Raw genomic sequence first — 21,923 nt, 5'->3', positions numbered from 1 at the left:
AGGAAGAATAAAACAAGGGTACCTGGGCATTCAACCTCCTGTTTTCTTTTAATGACCAGGGACCATTTTCCAAAGCACCAAAGCACTACAAAGAATATATTGCGTGTAGAAGTTAACATCCACGATTGTAAGAATGCAGAATACCTGGGTAGCAGCAGCTCACCTATGTGATCAGATTTATGCGGGAGGCTGAGATCTGAGGATCCCAATTCTAAGCCAGATCAGAAATGTTTGTGAAGCTCTTATTTTTCCTTTTTCTTTTTTTCCCCATTGTCTTTCTGCAGTTATACAAAAGAGTTGACCCTTAACAAGACAGTTTCTGATTACAATGAATCTTGATCAATGTTACTGCTTTTTACATTGACACCCTTGACTCCAATTAACAACCAAAGAAACTGAGGCAGTACTATTGTACAAGTGGTCAAATGATAGAGCACGTTGAGCAAAAAAGATCTAGAATAGTACTTAGGCCCTGAGCTCAAGCCCCGGGATCAGTAAAAAAAAAAAAGAAAAAAAATTGCACAAATCAATTTTTTTCCAAGAAAGGAAAAGAAGGAGAAAAGACCAGAAGAACGTTCGTTGTAAGCTCCACCTGGCACAGTCAAACCCAGGCCAAGCAAGTCAAGCAAAACAAAACCCAGAGGATAAGAGCTATGAATCTCAACATTCATAACAAGGGGGCCTCTATCAACTTCATCCTCCTTTTCAACCGAGCCGCCCAGAGCGCTTCGATTCTTCTTTGGACTTTGGAACATTCTAGCAATTTTACTAATCAGGTGAAATTATTAGAACTTTGTTTCAACCTCAATGTCTACATTTTTCTTTCCCAAGAATATTAACTGTATGTACATACAATATGCAATTACGGTGTTCACTTTTAGTTGTGAAAAATGATGGACAAAATATAAACAACTTTATTCATGAACTTGTAAGAGACACTGGATGATGTCATCCACATGAGACACTATATGGAAGGAGATGACCCATCTAATTTTCAGGGCCTCACCTCCTCAGAGATCAACCATTTAGGAGCTGTTAGAGATCTCCCACCATGCTCTACTATATTCAGCCTTCTTGTTTCTAATCGAATCTCATCATTGGCTGCTTCATGCTGTTAAACTGCCTTAATAGATGACATCATTCTCCCACCTAGCCTATCACCACCTAGTAGAATCTTGGGGTTTCCATGGAGTTGTTTGTAAACAAATTTGGATCATCGCAAGTGACCAGTGGAACAGTGTCCAGTGAGCTTCCTACTGGACACGTGCTCTCTTAGGTTCAGCTACTCACACTTCCTTTCCTGTAGCCTCCTCATCCCTGTGTCTCCATTTGATGGGACCTTTTCTCTACCATGTCAGGTAAGGAGAGAAACTCCTTAGGATTTTCCTTTAGATGTTACCACCCCAAAATTTAGAAAAAAGCTTTGCGTAATGAGGGAAGTATAGATTATAGAAATCTGGACATTTAAATTTAGTTTGGACTGACATAGTTGCCTAATATGTGACTTAACCAAATGGTTTACTCTCTCAAAAAAAAATCTATTGCTTTGTCTGCCACATGAGGACAAAGGACCTACCATCCTCTTCAAAGGGTCAATGTTAACCATGTTAATTGAGAAGGAAAATCTAGAAGGGGTAGAAAACATTATACTAGCATCCATTATCAGACCAATAATATTTCTACTTTAAATAAATAAATCAAATGGGTGGTTAAAGAATAATTCCCAAGGATTTCAATTACTTTTTGTCCAAATTATGTAAAAAGAGAAATTGGGAGAGGGAAGTGTGATCTGGCTAGCAGTAGGCAGTTATTCTAGAAAAAAAGTATAACCAGAACAGGAGGGAAGGAGAAAACTTGAAGATGAGGGAGGAGACAATAGGAAAGAATGGAAGAGATGAAGAACACGAGGATACTTCAGAAAAGAGAGAGATGGTTTGTAATGGAGCATTGAAGAGAACCAGAGGTTTCTAAATCAACACACAGAAGCCATAGAGTGAAATCTACTCACAGCAAAACAATATGAAGTTAGTTTATCCAAAGTTTAGATTCGTGCACTAGAAAGGAAATTAATGGTCGAACACAAAGCATTTTCAGAGAAGTACACTTTAGTTGTTTTTATATTTGATTGAGACGATTTCTTTGGTCAGTTGACTCTGTATACCATTTATGCTGACAGTTTCTTTTTTTTTCATAGACTAGTTCATACTGGGAAATGAACATGGGGCATGGCAAAAGTTGGAGTCAAGCTCCCCACTTTTACTGCTACAGTCATTTTTTCATGTATGCTCTCAAGTTTGCACTCAGGCCATATTTGAACCATAATCCTCCTGCCAAAGCATTGTATGTGGGACCACAGCTAAGATCTACTACTACATGGGTTCACTTGATTGAGAAGAGATCTTACAACAACAGTAAGGCCAGTGGCCTCGAACCATAATATTGCTTTCTCCCAAGTACTTAGTGAGCTACTGAGCTATGCCTTGATACTTTTTGTTTGTTTTTGCTAATTCTGGGGCTTGAACTAAGACCCGGGGCACTGTCCCTGAGTCTCTTTTTGCTCAAGGCTAGCACTGTACCACTTGAGCCACTGCTTTTTTTCTGAGTAGTTTATTGGAGATAAAACTCTTGGACTTTTCTGCCCAGCTGGCTTCAAATGGGGATCCTCAGATCTCAGCCCCGTGAGTAGCCAGGATTACAGGTTTGAACCATCTGGCTCCTAACCACTGACAATTTTAAAGAAGAAATGGTTCTTTTTATAAAAACATTAAGAAGAAGGGTTATATAGAGGGCATTGAAAAGGCATTCTCAGTATTTTACTTGGATTTTTAAACGATTATATTTTATGCCAAACTTGGGCTTGAATTCAGAGACTGAGTGCTGTCCTGACCTCTTTAGCTCAAGGCTAGCATTCTATCACTTCAAGCACAGCAAGCTGTATTTCTATTTTTTTTTTCCTGGTACCTGCTAGGCAACATTTGAACCAGACTGCTCGTGTCTTCAGTTGCTCAGCTTGCAAAAGTTCATCAGAGGTACACCGCTGGTTATGCCTGTGCTAAACTGTACGCTCACACGTCAGAGGGTTCCTGATCATAGATAGCAAACTTCAAATAATACCGTTTCTCAAAGGTAGTCACAGTCTATCCATCTCATCAATTTTTCCATCACACTTTTGCTTTTCCCAGATAATTTCCACAGTTCATCGTTCCTCGGAGCTGCCCACGCTCCGCAGCTCCCTCTTCCTGTGGTGAGCGAAGCCTCTTCTCTAACAGGAACTGCCTGCAGCTTCTCCAGAGTCCAGGCTCCAGCCCTCACTTCAGCATGGCCTCTGCCATCCACCTCTGCCACCTCTTTCCAGACACTCATGGGGGGTGCCTACCTGTGCCAATATTCTAGCACAACCCTGTGGGCAGGGGGAGCTGCCCACAGCCAGATCTCCACCTCAGCTGCCTCCTATTCTAGTGTTTGGGAATGGGACATGGGAGGAGACAACATGGTGACAATCACTGACCAGGGTGCAGTGATCTCTTCATCAGTGCTGACATGCCAGTATACTACATGTGCACATGGCAATGCCTTAGTGCCTCCTTATCCATCTCTGCCTGCCAGCCTGGTTCAGGAGACCCCAGCTCATATTGTAAATCAAGGGTACATCCTGCCCCTTCCCTGCTGGGAAGGAAATCAGGGTTATTGCTATGACCCACACTCACTGGGGCTCCTGTTCTCTGGAGAGCTTGGTCCCTGCCTGCAGTCTCATGGCTCTATGTCCTCCATGGGGAGCACAGCCTTGAACCCTCAATCAGAAAGAGTCCTAGTGCTCAAAGATGCTCAGCCTCCAGCTGTTTCACCACCAGTCTCCTCTCAGGGAATGAGCTACTCGGTGTCTGCTGAAGCCATCGCAGAAAGCAGTGCTCCAGGTATGTAAAGACAGCCCAGGGGAATGGGATTGCAGCATCCAAAAGGAGAGCTGACTGTGTAGCTGAGCAGTGGTAATGTCCTGAGCTTCAACCACTGCACTCACTGGGTAGTGTGCCTTTGCACAATTACAGGAGGAGGAGAGGGCTGAGCCTATGCCTCAAATGGTAGAGCAAATTCCAGGCCCTGGGTTCAAATGTCACTATTGTCCTAAATAAATAAGAAATATAGAACACTGTCATGGCCGCATGAGATGCATTAAGAGACCAGCATAAGTGTGTCAAGGGGTACATGCTGTTAACTATTCTCAAAACCACAACACTTATTACTCTCATTCCTTTATCTATTTCTTTTGACTTTTCAGAAAACACTTCCAACATTTTGGGAATGGTGACAGTTCAAGTCCCCATATTCAGAGATCTAGGCCAATATACGGAGTCTCAGGAAATGTCCTTTTCAGGTACTTTTTGAGTTGGGAGCCAATGGCTTGTGCTGTTAATTCTAGTTTCTCAGGAGACTGAAATGTGAGGGGTGATATTCAAAGCCAACCCAGCAAACATATCCTGTGACTCCAGTTACCCAGCCAAAACCTGAAAGTAGACATGATTCGAATGGGTAAAGCACCAACAACGTAGCAAAAGTGCCAAGAAAATTCACAAGGCTCTGATATCCTTAGTAGTTGTGTTTGATGGGCACATACACACAAACACAAACACACACACAAGCAAACACAAACATATGTAAAGATACATAAAAATTTTCTTTTGTTTGTTTATGCTGAGCTATAAGACAAGTTATACTCAGAGTGGCAAGAATTGAGTATCCTATATAGAGCTATGCTTTTCCTTTTTCTTTCTTTCTTTCTTTTTTTTTTAATTTGGGGAAAATGCTTGGGTTTAAACCTAGAGTGAAGAGAAGAGGAAACAAGTACTCAAAGAGTCACAACTTAAGTCCAAAACATTTCATGACTTTTTTTTTTTTTTTGCCAGTCCTGGGCGTGGACTCAGCACCTGAGCACTCTCCTTTTTCTCAAGGTTAGAGCTCTACCACTTGACCCTCAGCACCATTTCTGGCTTTTTTCTATGTATGTGGTACCGACGAATTGAACCCGGGTCTTTGTGCATGCTAGGCAAGCACGCTACCACTAGCCACTAGGCCAAACTCCCGGCCCCCATTTCATGATTTTTAAATGGCTTTCACTTTTATCTCAATTAAAATAATTGTCTGAAATACAGAAATGATGACATCACATTATCATCAGTGACAACTAGAACACTCATCACTCCCCTGCTGACACAGAGTCTTGTCCGTGGTCCCAAGTTGAGCTCACAGAAACAGGTGCCCAGAGTTGCCAGGCACCTGCTGAATGTGTTGATGAGGAGGCGGAGGAAATCACATACAGGGACTGATCTCTTTCTTTACTTCTTGGTAAGGATGGAAACTTCCCTGAGGATGAACATGTCCCGAAGAATGTGATTTCCAATCCACACATTAGATCTGCCAGACATTCCACACACACCAAGGCCTGAGGAACATAAATGGGGAATCAAGAGAGCAACAATCAACTAGTTAGGGCATATTAGAATAATAGCTCCAATCCAAAGGACTTTTCTAGAGCAAAATCAGTAACAAAAGGAAAGTATTTGGGAAAAATTCAAACCAAGCTTCCAAAGCTTCTGCATGCCTCCCAGATCTCTATAGAAACTAGAATTTCCCAAGACTTCCTGTAACCATCTTTGACTTTCTCCAGTTTCTAGCCTGTATGAATTTTGGAGATCAGGGGGAGAATTCCTCTAGTAATAGGGACAATTGGGAAAACAGCAGGCTAAGTCTTGGTTACCAAGGGATATTTGAAAAGGGAATTGAGTGTACCAGTGATCTTGCAGACATTGCAACTGTGACATAGACTATTGACTTTAATTTTGATTTTGCTTGAATTTTAATTGAAGTTTAATTCAGTTCCATTTTTAACTCATTGACAGATTTTGATAAATCCATAGTTGACACAACACTTCAAAACATGGAAAACATCAATAAGACCCTAATGCAGGAAAAATCAAGTGTCACTGATTATCCCACTGTTCAAGTGGCAAAGAACAAGCGTGAAGCTTTTGAGGTTACCGATGAGGCTTCTAAGGCCAAACTCCAGCGCCAGAATCCAGAGTGCCCAGAGGAGAAAGCAGGTGACTTCACTGTCGCAGCCAATGACAGGGCTCTTGTAAACATAATCAAATATTCAAGCAGCAAAGCTCCTAATGTGACATCCAGCAGGGCCAGAAAAAATAAGAGTCATGGTCAGGAAAGCAGAAAAAACATGAGAGAAAACAATCCCGAGAATGGTGGAGCAAGAACACATTCTGGGAACAAAAAGAAAATCAATACAAAGGAAAAGAGCAAGAGAAGTTACCCTGAGTCTTCCCGAGAGGCCTTGAAAAGGCCTCGAAGCAACCTAGCCATTCACATGATGGAGTCAGTGAAGGTTTTTCATGCGCTCGGGAAGAAGAATGAGAGGAAGACGCAGCTGTCTTCCTCTAAGGCCTTGGGAAATGCAAGCAACTACAAAGATAGCAAGTTTTCTTCAGCTATCCAATCAAGGATCGATGCAACTCGTGTCTGTAAAAGTCCTAAGAAAACGCTGGCGAGGAAAGAAAAGAGGAGTGCTGAGAACCAGTACCCCTCTGCATGCCAGGGTGAGCTGCCTCCACCTGGCAAGGTCAGGTTGGTGCCTTTGCCTTTTCTCTCCCCACAGAAGCCTCGAGTTCGACCGCTTTCTCGCAGGCCACAGTCTCTGGCCTCCCACAGGCCCACGGTCGCTGACCCTGCCCAGTTTCCTTCTAACACAGCTCAGCCTACTCCACTCAATGCATCCCAACCAGCTCATGACAGCTCATGTCTCAGGGCTCCCATCAAACCACCTCAGCCTATTTCCACCCATGCCACTCTGTGGGGAAGGAACAACCCTCCCCAGTCGAGCGTGTCTCAGCTTGCAGTCGCCAGGCCTGCACCCCACAAACCATCACCTTTCACTGCTCTGCAGCACAAGCCTGTTTCTACTGCTGCCACCAAGCGCAGATCCCCACCTAAGCCTCCAAACCAGTATCTCCTGCAAGACTTCAGCTTCCAACCCATTCCATGGAGGAAACCTGACATTCCTGGGCCAGCAGTGTCAGATCCCATCAGCAAGGAGCAGAGGCCAGAGCGTGAAGCCATGAAAAGGCGGGCTCAGCAAGAGCGTGAGAAGGCTGCCCAAAACACCTTTGTGGGCCAACTGCCATTTTTCCACCAGAGACAAACAGACATGGAGATTTCCCAGTACTATGGCTATGCAGTATAAGATCTATATATGGATCTCACTTTGAGTACCAGATTTTATCTATATGAAAATAAATTTTAAGTTTACATATATATGGATATATAAGTATGTAGAAATATTGATCTAGCTAGATAGTAACAATAGACTCAAATTTTCTGTTTAATAGTTCATTAAACTGAACAATGGAATATAATAGAATTACTAGATGCTTAATAAACCATTTGTACATTTTTACATGTATTTTATGTTATTTGGGGATATGAGTGGGGATTGAAAATAGGGAATCAAAACTGTATTGGGTGGCAGAATAGGATTGTTAAAGCAGTAGAATTAATGACAAAGAAAAATGGTCCAGGAAAAAAGACCACAGAGAAGAGTATATATAACTTTTTAGAAGAATCATGAGTGAGCCTAATAACAGGAATATGAAATGAAGTATGAGTTATAAGTTCAAAGAACAAAAGGTAAATCAGGTAGAAGGTGGGTATAGTTTACATCAGAGAGGTAAACCATCTCCTGTAGAGAATAGTCATGTCTCATGATTCAACAACTAAAAAACTAGGAGATAGACATTGATACACAGGAGGCTGAAAATAGGATTCTTGGTCTATGCCAGGTTGCACAGAATGATCAGTCTTATGACAAGTAAGTCATCCAAAAGCCAGAAATGGATGGTGACTCAAACATTAAAGCACCAACCTTGTGAGAGAACATAGGCCAGCTTCTATCCTTACTATTGGTACCCCCCCCCTCTCTCTCTCTCTCTCTCTCTCTCTCTCTCTCTCTCTCTCTCTCTCTCTCTCTCACACACACACACACACACACACACACACACACACACACACACCTGATTCATTACCGAAGTCCTACAGGTAAGAGGTAACAAAGATGAGTCATGGAAAAGATGATTACACCATCTGAGGGAAATCTCCCACAGAGGAACCCATGGCTCACGCTTTATCCTACAGCAGGGGCTAGCTGCTGTAGGCCTAGCAGCATGATTTCCTCTCAAAAATAGACACTGTCCACAAATGACCAGGTAATTTCTGAATATCCATGCCTGGGACGAAAGATGCGCTACTTAAATTACACCTCAAATACACAAGGCCATATCATCCTTCTTGTCTCAGAGATTCAGCAGGCATTAGGGGTACCAGGCTATGAAGCCCTCAGAGATCACCAGTGCTCGTAGGTGTCCAGTGGGCAGAGTAATCAGACCTCATGGGTGGACACGATCAAATAGCGGAAGGGAGATATATGCGATTGCCACATCCTTCCCCCTCATTCTGGTGGTTTTTGCCTTCCCTGACCATTCAAAGTGCAGGAGAAAAATCTGCTTCTGCTGTCCATTTCTGCCCCTATTTTGGAACATTCCCACATGTGCGGTGGGCCTCTCTCCACACTGTAGCAGCCCTGAGCCCTCTGCAGACTTGACTCAAGATACAGGCAATGGAAGAGTGTGTGGTCCACACTGCAGAAAGCAGTACAGAGTAAGCCAAAGAGATAGGGTGGAGGGACACCTGGTACAAAGTCATAAATTGTGTTTAAAGATTTATGAGATACAATTAATCAAATCTCTCATTTTAAGTGTATAATTCACTGTGTTCAGCTGTTAGAAACTATTCCCCAAAAGTGGAGAACAGAAGAGAAGTTCTACAAGGTGTAGCAAACAGCAGGACTTTGTATGGGCACAGGTTAAGTGGTAAAGAATGCCTTCACAGCCAGACTTTGGTGGTTATGCCTGAACCCCTTCTACTCAGGAGGCTGAGTTGTGAGGACTGGAATGTGAAGCCAGCTGAGGCAGGACAGTGCCTGTGCCTTCATGTAACAAAACAGCCAAATGTGGAGTTATGGCTCAAGTGATAAGAGCACTAGCTATCAATAAACCTGATGAGTGTAACTGTAACCCCTCTATACATTATCCTGATAATAAAATACAATAAAAAAAGCTCAGAGACATTGCCCATGTGCTGAACCAAGCCCCAGGACTAGCAAAAAATAATAGCAATGATAAATAATAATGCCTTAATGCCTTTGTCTGGTATATAAGTTCATCTGATCTGTAGAAGGATATGGGAATTGCAGAATTATCAGGGCAAAGGACGAATTAGTGCAATGATGATACTAGATACTATGTTGGAAATGAATTTTCCATCTGGGGAGTGGGAATCAGCAGAAAAAGAGGGAAGAAGTGATTGTGTTAAAAAGAAATGTACTCATTACCTTACTTATGAAACTATAACACCCTTGTTTATCACTTTTACAATATAAAAAAATCCAGTAATATATTGAATAGAAAATAAAGAAACTAGGTCATTTAAAGCAATTGTTAAAATAGTTTACATGAACAAATCTGCCCCTTTCTGGGAGAATGCCCTATACCTTATGCGGGGGGGTGGTCTGAGAGTTTCTAGTCTTGAATTAAAACCTAAGAGAGAGTTATTAAGATCTAAGGATCACCACTCCAAGAAAGCCCACAAGGTAAGTCCATGAGACTCATCTTCAAATGACCAGCAGATCCAGAAGTGCATAATGTGTGTCTCAAGTGATAGAGTGGCTGGAGGCACAGCACAAGACCAAATAGTGTTTTGGCTCAAAGATTCAAGGCTTTTTTTCCTTCAATAAAATCAGATGGGACAAGTTTGTTCCCGATTGTTTAAATATTGCTTTGGTGAATGGCAAATCTTTTGTATAATTTTTTGGAGGGGTCATGGAAATTGAACTCTGGGCCTGGGCACTGTCCCTGAGCATTTCAGCTTAAGGCTACCACCCTACCCTTGAGGCACAGCACCACTTCCCATTTTCTAGAGGTTAATTGGGGATAAGAGTTTCTCGGCTTTGTAGTGCCCAGGCTGGCTTTGAACCTCAATCCTCAGATCTCAGTCTCCTGAGTAGCTAGGATTTTGGTGTGAGCCACTATGCCCAGTACTTTTTTGTACAATTTTTAAAGGCAATAAACTATTATTAAAACATTGCCTAAATAATCACAGGTGACCAGAAGTGTAACAGTTGCCCAAGTGATAGAAGACAGATTTGAGGGAAAAGGCTAAGCATTAGCAATAGGATCTCAGCTCAAGGCACAATACAGTACCCCACCAAAAATCAATTTTTCAAGGCCTTTAATGCTAACTATATATGAGGCAAAGATCTCAGGAGCATAGTCCATAGCCAGTCAAGCAACAAAGTTCATAACACTTTTATCAACAATTAACCATGTCCAACAAAGCAAGCTGAAAACAAAAATGTAATTATGTCTCAAATGGAGAGCATTAGCCTTTAAAGAAAAATATAAGAGCAGTAGAAAACTCCTGAGTTCATGTCTCAATTTAGGAACAAACAACAATGATATATGTATATTCAACATACATATGTATACCTTGTGAGCTCATAGGGTTGGATTCCTTAATCTAACAAGAAAATGCAAAGATAAAATCTTTGAAAACAATTGTTTGCAAACATACTATTCAATGGTACAAATGTATTTGACATATATACCTTAGATATTTATTTTTGATTTTTTTCATTTAAGTGCAGAATTTATAAAAGTGTCTGAAAAAACACTGAATTATAGAATCTGTTAATACAAGGGTTGGGTTGAATTGAAACACTAAATCCCCAAAAGCTACAACCAACCTCTCTTATCTTCCATTTAACTTGTACTTTTTCGATTTTCCTCTACATTTTTGCTGACCTTGTACCTAGGCCTGGCACATAGAGAATGTAAGAGGCTCAAGATTCCATAGTGGTTGTTTATAAGAGGAAGAAGGCTACAGCCACTGCCACAATGGTTTCACATGTAGGAGAAGAGACAAACTATCCATAAGGCTTTGAGCACCCACCCGGAGGATGGATGTCTGCTTGGCCCAGAAACACAGGTAGCAAAAAATGTGAAAGAAATGTGTCCAGAGTCAGGAAGAAAAAAGGTCTGAGAGTTCCTGGGCCTTCACCATCTTAACTGTTTACATCTAATGAGAAGGGACCATTTTTCAAAGCATCAGGGTACTGCAAAGAAGACCCCATGAACATAACAATGCAAAATAGCCAGGAACCTGTAATCATAGCTATTCTGGAGGATCAGATCTGAGGGCAGCAGTTTCAAGCCAACCTAGATCTGAATGTCTGTGAGACTCTTTTTAAAATTTTCATTATCCTTATTAGTGTACAAAGGAGTTCACATCTAAACATTTTTTTTTTGCCATTCCTGGACTTGAGCTCAGGGCCTGAGCACTGTCCTTGGACTTTCTCAAGGCTAGAGCTCTACCACTTGAGCCTCAGCACCACTTCCAGCTTTTTTCTATGTATGTGGTACCGAGGAATCAAACCCAGGTCTTCGTACATGTAAGGCAAGCACTCTACCACTAGGCCAAACTCCCGGCCCCACTTTTAAACATTTTTATGAATACAATGCATCATAATGAATGTTAACCCTTTCAACATGACACACTTGCATCTAGTTAACAATGAAAGACTGAAGTGGAACTATTGCTCAAGTATTATTGCTCTAGCTATGAGCAAAAAGAAAAAAAAATCTAGGACAATGTCTAGAAACTGAGTTCAAGACATAGCTCCAGCAAAAAGTTTTTTAAAAAATACATAAAAAATCATATTTCTTCAAGAAAAAATTAAAACAGTAGAGAAAGAAGACCAGGAGAGAGGTGCAAGTACAGCCTCACACAGTCAGATACAATCCAAGCATCTCAAGTGGAACAAATGAGGAGAAGGTCTTAAATCTCAACATTCCCCACAAGGGGTCCTTGACCAACACCTCGCTCTTCAATCAGGTCACAAGAGCTGTTTAATTCTTCCTTTGGAGCTTGAAAGTCCTCATAAGTTCAATAATCCACTTAAATTATGAGAATATGTTTCAATCTCAACGTCCCTTTCCTTCTTTCCCAAGCATATTAACTGCACATAGAATATATAACTCTATTATTCACTATTAGGATATGAAATATGATGAACAGATAATATAGAACTTTATTCACGAACAACGATGAAACCCTGAAAGTCATCCTCCACATAAGATTTTACAGAGAAGTGGAAGCCATCTCTGGCTTGCACTATCTCACCAGCTCAACATACACATTCAGCAGCTGTTAGAGATCTTATCCAATCGCATTTTCTAGTTCAGAATCAGATCTTGTGATTGGCTACTTCATATACTTAAACTGCCCCCAATCGATGACATCATTCTCCCATCTAGCCTATCACCACCTAGTAGAATCTTGGGGTTTCCATGGAGTTGTCTGTAAACAAACCTGGATCATTGCAAGTGACCAGTGGACAGCTAGCAGCATCCAGTGAGCTTCCTACTGGACACGTGTGCTCTTAGCTTCAACTACTCACATTTCCTCTCCTGTCATCTCCTCATCCCTTGTATCTCCATTTGGTGTGATCTCTTTACTCATAATGTCGGGTAAGGATAAAAAATGCTTAAGTAAATTCTATTAGATGTTCCCACACCCTAACTTTAGTCATACTAAATTTGAAATCTGGAGATTTTAGTTCAATTTGGGATGTGATATTTATTAGGTATGTGGCTTATCCAGATAGTTTACTCTCACATAATCTGTTACTTCATCTGCCACATGAGAAAAGTTCGGCCATCCCTTAGTTCATTTTTCTAATACTGAGTCTTACAGGGTAAATTAGTATGAGAGGGAAGCCACAAACCTCTTCAGTGGCTCTATTTAATCTCAATTAATTGAGGAAGAAAGCAATTTAGATTAGGAAAGAAAATAACAACATGCTTCATCTGTAACAGTCTCCTTCCACTATTATTTCCACCAGAAGATTTCCAACTTAGTGCTGTTGAATACTCAAGGGTTTCTGTTTTTCTGTCACACAAGGGAAAAAGGAATGGCAAGAGAGGGGGAATGACCAGGTTCACAATACGCAGATATTCTAGAAAAAAAATAGTTTAACAGAAACAGGACGGCTAAACAATAGTTAAAGGCGAAGGGAAAACAAAACAAGAAATAACCAAAGACGAAGCATGTGGAGACATTTCAAGAAAAGAGAAGGGTTTGAAATGGAATGTTGAAGAGAAGCAAAGATTTTTTGTTTTAGACACCACCAGAAAACATAGAGTAAAATCTACTGAGAGATAGGCAAAGTCAAGTTCGTTTTAGTCAAAGATTACATGAATAAACTAAGAATTTAAAGTAGTTTCAGAGAAGTGCTATATGCTTTATTTTTTATGTTTTCTTTGTTATGTTTATTCTTCAGTTGACTCTGAAATAGACGGTGACACTTTAATTTTTTATAATGCAGTTTATACTGAGATATGAACTGAGGCACAAGCAAAGTTTGAGTTAACCTTTTTCTCTTTCAGTTATTTTTTCAGTTATGATAAAGTGTTTTAAGTTAGGCCAACAATGCTTCCTTTATATCTGGGATTAAAGGGATGATGTACTACAAGGGGTTAGCTAGATTCAGGTATGGTTTCACTAACAGACAAGAATGACATTAAAAATAATCTTGTTCTGCGTTAACCCAGTAGGTTAGTATTTCAGTGGAAAGTTGCCTTGACAGTTTCAAATAACCACCTTTTAGACATATCTATAGGAAATAATTCATCCTATAGACATGCTAAGAAAAAGGAAATAAACAGAAGGCTGGGAATCAGCATTTTCAGTGTTCTATTTTTATCTGATTTATATTTCATGGACTTTTAAATTTTGTGCCAGACTTGGCTCTTGAACTCAGGCCTGAGTACTTTCTTGGTCTTTTTAGTTTAAGATTAGCATGTTGCCACTTGAGCTAGCGCTCTCCTTCTAGCTTTTCAGTGATTAATTGAAGATAAGTATATTTAGTACTCTCTTACCCTGGTTGGATTTAAATTGCAATCAGAAGTTCTCAGCCTCCTTAGAATTTCTTGTGTGAGACAGCAAAGCCAGGACTGGATTTTTTTTTAATGAAGTAATCCCAGTTTAGAAGTAGGTTATAACTGAAACTTGCTCTTAACTTTTATTATATTTTTTAGGTTAAAACAATACTTTCTGTCCCTATTTAGAGGAGTAATAGTTACATGCGTAAGGTAGTGAATACATTTCTTGTTGAATATTGTTACCTCCTCCCTAGTTTTTCTCGCACTTTCTATCCCCCACAACCTCTCCCCCAAGTTGTAAAATTCATTTCCAATGTATTATATCTTCAGAGTATCATTGTTCCATTGGTTTACCCTTTGTCCTTTGTCTTACCATTTTGTTGCTCTCCTTCCCTTCCTTAATTCAAATAAATGTGTGTGTGTATATATATATATATACATGTATATATGTATATATATATATATATATATATATATATACAGGGTACCAGAATCAATACACTTGACAATAGGGGAGAAACTATAGAGGGGAAGAAATGAAAGAAAAAAGAAATAACTTCACCTAGTACATTAAAAACAACAACCACAAAAAAAAAACCTCTGTTTCCATATCTTGGAGTTCATTTTGTTTAGCATCATCTTATATGGTCATATGTACATAGCTATTGAGTTATTGTGATCGTCTGTTGGGACTACCATAAACATACACTAATTCTTACAAATGATGGAAACCATGGAGTCTATGTTTCTTTGGTTCTGGATTATATCACTTAATATACGTTTTTTCCAAGTCTTTCCATTTCCTTGTGGTGATGTTATTCTTTCTGATGTCTGCATAGGATTCCAGTGTGTGTATATATACCACATTTTGGAAGGGCATCTGGGTTATAACTCCCCTATGATTCAGCAATCCCACATTTGGGCATTTATCCAAATGACAAACAAGGCCACACTAAACATACCAGCATAACCATGTTCATTGCACCATTACTTACCACAGTTAAGGGTCACTAATTTTAGACCTAAAACTCTAAAAGAGAGACTTCTCTAGAAGAACAAACAAAACTATTCTCAGTTTCTCTATTTCCATATTTATCAAAATTTGAAGTCAGTTTGGATTTTCTACACATAAAGGAACTATTTGGAACTGGGGACATAGGTCATTGTCCAAGTACATCTGAAATATACAGGCCACAGTTCCTTAGTACAAATTATAATAATAACAACTACCACTACCACAACAACTATAATAAAGCTGTTTTGTTTGGATGATAATGGTGCTTATTTTTAATAATTTCATGGTGACATTTTCTAGATGTAAAATGGCTATACATTAAGATTTTAGAATGAATAGGGAAACTTTCAAATCTTTTGAAAACCTTTTTGCCATTTCTGTTTAGGGAGATATTAATTATAATGGTTAAAATGAATGATTCATATCAATAACATGGTCAATAAGATTAAGAAAAATATGATTGTGAATAATAGGATCGATTTAAATTTATTGTGCTTTTTATGCTAATTTGCACATACTGATCTCAAACATTGTGACACACTTGTTTCCCAACTTCCGCATTCTCTGTGCTAGGAATACACTTTTGTTGAAAGATTGCTCCACAGTAATAATGACTGCATAAACACTTGCAATTGCAACAAGTTGCTATTTTTTTACATATATTTCACAGGTAATTTTTTTGATAGTCCCTACTGGCAAGAAATTCATTTAACAACAAATTAAGTGGAGTGGCTTGTAAGTCCATACAAACTGGAACTGAAGCTACTCAAGAGATTCATTTGGAAGACTGCAAATTTGATGCCAGCCTTGTCAATTTACTGACACATTTTCTAAAAAAAACCCAAAAATCCAAATTGTCTAGGCCAAGCTTGGTGGCTCACATCAGTTCACAGTTCATCTTTATAATAAGTTCCTTGAAAATTAATATATGTTCACTAAAAATCACTGATTTTAGACACAAAAAGATAAAGACATTCTGCAAATAAAATGCAAAAGTCAATCACCAATTGTGAAATCCTAACTGATCAAGAGGCTGAGATGTGAAGATTATAGTTCAAAGCGAGGCGAGGCAGGAAAGTCCCCAGAACCTACATGTCAATCCTGCAGAAAACATCACTTTTGTTCATTAAAACTATTAATATCATCATTATTACTAGGACTATTTTTGCTATATCATTGCAGAGTTACTCGAAGCTCAGAAAGTTTCACAACTATCTCACTGAGATATTGGTTGAGAAACTACTTCTCAGGGAGACATCCTGACTTTGAATGTGAAGTCGGATCTGAGGAGTCTAAAGACTGCCCAGATATCATGCCTGTGTTTTAAGTGAATTTCACAAAATGGGGTATGACTTACACAAGATGAGACCTCAACAATTCCTATGAAAACATCAGCACCATTTGCAATTTCTTTTAAATGCCATTCCAAGATCAGCACCAGAAAAGTCACAGGGGGAACTTAGACATTTAGTTCAAGCTCCAGGATAGGTAGGAAAAATAATGCCATTCTTTTGATTGAACTCATGGGCTGGATGCTGTACTTAATCTAAGCGCTGTTTCTGGGCAACTTTTAGGCTCAAGGCTACAGGTCCCTTAGTGTTTTACTCAAACATAACTGGGTACAACTTAAATCATAGTTCAATGACTGGCTTTTTTCGGTGACTTTTAAAACTGAAGACAAGAGTCTCATGGATCTTTTGACTTATCTGGCATCAAACCAATATACTCAGATCTCAGTCCTCTGGATAGTTGGGGTCTCATTCAGGAGTTTTCATCATGCACTGCTTTCTCATGAGTAACATCAAGTGCCCACTTGATTTATAGTCATTGCTCAGAAAAGAGAAACCTGAAAAAGAACTCAGCCTGTGTAACAAGGTGCTGATGTTAACATCATGGGAGTAACTGAACATTAAAGCTGATCCCTGGCCCTCAGCTTCCTCACTGTAATGTTACAGGCTCTCTACTTAAACCCTAATTCCAAACTGTTTCCATGTTAGAGCACAGTCACGAGTTAATTCAAGTGCCCACTCAGAGGAACCTAGAGAAGGGAAGGAGTCCCCTGCTTCTACCCCAGGATACAACACACGGGCCATTTGGTATTTTCAGTGGCCCAGCCCAGCGAAGTTCACCCTAAGAATACCAAATGATTCTGACCTTTTATTACCATGCTAACCTGAATGTTCACACATCAGTGATGATTGCTTATTACAGGGTTCTTGATCATTACAAACTTAAATTAACCCTGACCCTCAAATACATTCACAATCTATCCATCTCATCAAAATTTTCCCATCACCTTCTTGCTTCTTCCAGACAATTTCCACAGTTCATCTTTCCTCGGAGCTGCCCACGCTCCGCAGCTCCCTCTTCCTGTGGTGAGCGAAGCCTCTTCTCTAACAGGAACTGCCTGCAGCTTCTCCAGAGTCCAGGCTCCAGCCCTCACTTCAGCATGGCCTCTGCCATCCACCTCTGCCACCTCTTTCCAGACACTCATGGGGGGTGCCTACCTGTGCCAATATTCTAGCACAACCCTGTGGGCAGGGGGAGCTGCCCACAGCCAGATCTCCACCTCAGCTGCCTCCTATTCTAGTGTTTGGGAATGGGACATGGGAGGAGACAACACGGTGACAATCACTGACCAGGGTGCAGTGATCTCTTCATCAGTGCTGACATGCCAGTATACTACATGTGCACATGGCAATGCCTTAGTGCCTCCTTATCCATCTCTGCCTGCCAGCCTGGTTCAGGAGACCCCAGCTCATATTGTAAATCAAGGGTACATCCTGCCCCTTCCCTGCTGGGAAGGAAATCAGGGTTATTGCTATGACCCACACTCACTGGGGCTCCTGTTCTCTGGAGAGCTTGGTCCCTGCCTGCCGTCTCATGGCGCAGAATCCTCCATGGGTACAAAGACTGAACTGGAGCCCAAAGATGTTCAGCTCAGAGAAGTTTCACCACCATTTTCCACCTCTGGAGTGTGCTACTATGAGACTGCTGATCCCCCTGCTGTAATAAATGTCCAAGGTGAGTAAAGAGAGCAAAAGGAAATTGGATTGGGAGTATCCAAAAGAAGGGGCTATTTATTCTTTAGCTGAGCAATGAAGAAGCCAAAGGTAAGTAGAGTGGAAGTTCTGAGCCACAGCTACTGCTTCACTACGTTATCCTTCTTTGTAGACCAGCATGAGGAAGAGAGGAGTAACCACAAAGCTTGAGAGATAAAGCTTTGGCTGAGAAAGCAAATATGGGGTTCAAAGTTTAGTACCACCACATAAATAATTATGAATTAATTAAGGGAGGCAATATGGAAATTTTCATGGCCATGTGAACTGCATTTAGGAGCTGACCACAGGCATGTGAAAGGAGGTTATGCTTTTAATTCTCCTTTAAAAACCACAACACTGGAATGATTCCCATTCTTTGATCTGTTAAAGTGGGATTTTCTTTGGAAAATGCCTCAAACTTTTGGGGGAGAGTGACTGTCATATTTTCCTTGTTTATAGAGCTAATGAAATACAATGAGGCTCATGATATGTCCTTTGGGTGTATTTCAAGTCTTTACATGTTGGGTACTAGTGATTATGCCCTGTAATCCCAGCTCATCAGGAGGCTGAGTTCTGAGGACTGATATTTAAAGGTAGCCCTGGTAAACATGTCCTTGTGATTCTTGTCAGTTAGTCAGCCAAAACCTGAAAGTAAGGAAATAGCTCAAGTGATTAGAGCTCCAAAAATTAATGAAAAGGGACAAGCCAGAAGACAAAGCTCTAATATAAATCTCTAATATCAGTGTTTATGTGGACAGATACATAAACACTCCCATATACACAGAAAGAGAATGCATAAAGCATTCTTTTTTTTTTTTGCCAGTCCTGGGCTTGAGCTCAGGGCCTGAGCACTGTCCTTGGACTTTCTCAAGGCTAGAGCTCTACCACTTGAGCCTCAACACCACTTCCAGCTTTTTTCTATGCATGTGGAACCAAGGAATTGAACCCAGGTCTTCGTGCATGCTAGGCAAGCACTCTACCACTAGGCCAAAGTCCTGGCCCAAGCATTCTTTTTTTTCTGGGTTCATGGTCACAACATGAGACACGTTATACTTATCTGACAGTCACAAGCATAGAGTACCTTCTACAAAAATGCTAGACTTCATAAGAATTTTCTTCATTTAAGTCCCTGGGAGAGGCTTGGTTTTAAACCCAGCGCCAAGAGAATACAAAACAAGTGTTCAACCACAGAGTCACATCCCATGCCCCAAACCTTTGGTGTTCTTTCCATCATTTTCACTTTATATTACTTATAACCAATGTCTGAAACAAAAGAAGTAAAGAAACAATGACATCATCTTGTCACCGCTGACGACTAGATCACTGAGCACCCATCTGAAACACAAGGTCTCATCAGTGGTTCAAAGGGGGGCCCAGAGAATCTTGTCCCCAGTGTTGGCAGACACCTGCTTGATTTATTGGTGAGGTTGTGCATCTCATTTGCCCGGGACTAATTTGTCCCTTTGTTTCTTGGAATTCATGGAGACTTTTCAGGAGGTGGACACAACTCTAGGATGGAGCCCTCCCATCCTCACATTATCTCCTCCAGACGTTCCAGAGTGCGTCAAGAGCTGCAGGAAGGTAAGTGCTCAGTCGCCTGAGCTCAACGATCCACTAGCTTGGCCACATTTCAGTAACAGTTTCAGTCCCAAATCATTCACAATATCTAGGCCTTCATTCCAACTCCAAGCCAGAAATAAAAGAATATGTGTTCAGGAGAAATTCAAACCAAGCTTTCAAAGCCTCTGGATGCCTCAGCTCTCTATAGGATAGAAGGATCTTCCACTATTTCCATTAAAATCCATGAAATTCACTACCACCTAGCATGCATGAACTCTTTGGGCCAAGGAGAGTCTGTTTGTGAGCTGGCCGTTTTAGAAAAAAGCAGCCTGCAACTTGAAGACCAAAGTGTATTTGAACAGGGAATGGAATGTAGCAATGTTTCTTCCAATATTATGTTGGGGGAAGATATTCATATTAGTTTTAACTAACTTGAAACGTAACTTTAATTTTCACCTCATTGGCAGATCTTAAGGAATCTGTAATTGACCCAACATGCCAAGGCAAATGTATGGGAAGCATCAATGCAACCTTGCCACCGAAGAATTCAAGTGTCACTAACACTCTTACTGTTCTAGTGGGAAAAAACAAGCATAAAGCCCTTGAGGTTGTCGGTGAAGCTTCCAAGGCCAAAGTCCAGCTCCAGAACCCAGAGTGCCTGATGGAGGAAGTAGTTGTGTGCACTGCCTCAGGCAAAGACATCGCAAACAGATCCAAACTTGCCACTAACAAACTTCCAAAGGCACCATTCAGGAGGGCCAACAAAACTAAGATCCAGGGGAAGGAAAAGTCAAAAGGCACAAGAGAAAATAACCCCAAGAATGGTGGAATAAAGACATATTCTGGCACTGAAATGAAAACTGAAGTGAAGACAAGAATTGTAAAGGAGAAGAACAAGAGAAATTACCCTGAGCCATGTCAACAGATAGTGAAAAAACCTCGAAGCAACCTAGCCATGCATATGATGGAGTCAGTGCAGGTTTTTCATGCACTGGGAGAGAAGAGTGGGAAGAAACCTGGGCTGACTTCCTTTAGGGCCATGGGAAATGTAAGCAACTATGAAGAGACCAAGTTTTCTCCAGCTATCCAGTCAAGGCTGGATTCTGAAAGTCCTAAGAAAGTTCTGGGAAAGAAAACAAAGAGGAGTGCTGAGAACCAGTGTCCTTCCCAATGCCAGGGTGAGCTACTTCCACCTGGCAAGGTCAGGTTGGTGCCTTTGCCTTTTCTCTCCCCACAGAAGCCTCGAGTTCGACCTCTTTCTCACAGGCCACAGTCTCTGGCCTCCAGGAGGCACATTGCAGCTGACCCTGCCCAGCCTCCTAACACAGCTCAGCCTACTCCACTCATTGCACACCAGCCAGTTAATGACAGCTCATGTCTCAGGGCTCCCATCAAACCATCTCAGCCTATTTCCACCAAGGCCACCCTGCAGGGATTGACCAACCCTCCCCAGTCTAGTGTGTCTCAGTTTGCAGTTGCTAGGCCTGCAACCCACAAAGCATCATGCTTCACTGCTTTGCAACACAAGCCTGTTTCTACTGCTGCCACCAAGCGCAGATCCCCACCTAAGCCTCCAAACCAGTATCTCCTGCAAGACTTCAGCTTCCAACCCATTCCATGGAGGAAACCTGACATTCCTGGGCCAGCAGTGTCAGATCCCATCAGCAAGGAGCAGAGGCCAGAGCGTGAAGCCATGAAAAGGCGGGCTCAGCAAGAGCGTGAGAAGGCTGCCCAAAATACCTTTGTGGGGCAACTGCAATTTTTCCACCAGAGACAAACAGACATGGAGATTTCTCAATATTATGGCTATGTAGTATAAAGTATATGGATCTCACTTTTGAGTACCAGGTTTTATTTCATATATATGAAAATAAATATTAACATTTATCTATATAAGTATTTATCTAGCCACATAGTAACAATACCTTCAATTCTGTTTATATCTTATTATAATTCATCAAAGTGAACAATGGAATATAATAGAATTAATAAATCATTTTTGTTTTCACATATATCTTAATTTGTGTTATTTGTAGTTATTTGTGTTTATGCCTATAGCTAAAAATACCTGTCAGGAACTATTAAATCTATAAGTTGGTCTGCAATATTAAGAGAAATATGAATGTGTACAAAAATAGGATTTGTTTACATTTAGTGTAGTCTTAAGGCATGAAGAAAGCTAGCAAAGTTGAGCCAGGAATTATAATGAACTCTATAGATCTAACTAGACATGACTAGAACCACCACGATTAT

At 40.7% G+C, this 21,923-nt stretch overlaps 2 protein-coding genes and 1 long non-coding RNA gene across 5 annotated transcripts in view; 2 read left to right on the top strand and 1 right to left on the bottom strand.

Annotated features, from left to right (window-relative positions):
• Window positions 1-21,923, bottom strand: part of LOC150046036 (uncharacterized) — a 162,684-nt gene that overhangs the window by 117,622 nt on the left and 23,139 nt on the right. The window lies entirely within an intron of this gene.
• Window positions 1,272-7,266, top strand: LOC150046039 (uncharacterized protein C2orf78-like). Its single transcript, XM_090318688.1, has 3 exons — window positions 1,272-1,358; window positions 3,183-3,914; window positions 5,895-7,266. Exons 1-3 carry the CDS (start codon window positions 1,352-1,354, stop codon window positions 7,244-7,246), a joined length of 2,091 nt encoding a protein of 696 aa, XP_090174814.1. The 5' UTR covers window positions 1,272-1,351; the 3' UTR covers window positions 7,247-7,266.
• On the top strand, window positions 12,510-21,489 carry LOC150046038 (uncharacterized protein C2orf78-like). Its single transcript, XM_090318696.1, has 4 exons — window positions 12,510-12,641; window positions 17,383-18,093; window positions 19,605-19,691; window positions 20,138-21,489. The coding sequence occupies exons 1-4, from the start codon at window positions 12,635-12,637 to the stop codon at window positions 21,487-21,489; spliced, it is 2,157 nt and encodes a 718-aa protein (XP_090174822.1). The 5' UTR covers window positions 12,510-12,634.

This window comes from Megascapheus bottae, chromosome 26, assembly GCF_031878675.1.
Source record: "Megascapheus bottae isolate mThoBot1 chromosome 26, mThoBot2.hap1, whole genome shotgun sequence".
In the NCBI taxonomy this organism is placed as follows: domain Eukaryota; kingdom Metazoa; phylum Chordata; class Mammalia; order Rodentia; family Geomyidae; genus Megascapheus; species Megascapheus bottae.
Note: the sequence above shows the minus strand (reverse complement) of the source record. Positions and strands in the feature narration are given on the sequence as shown.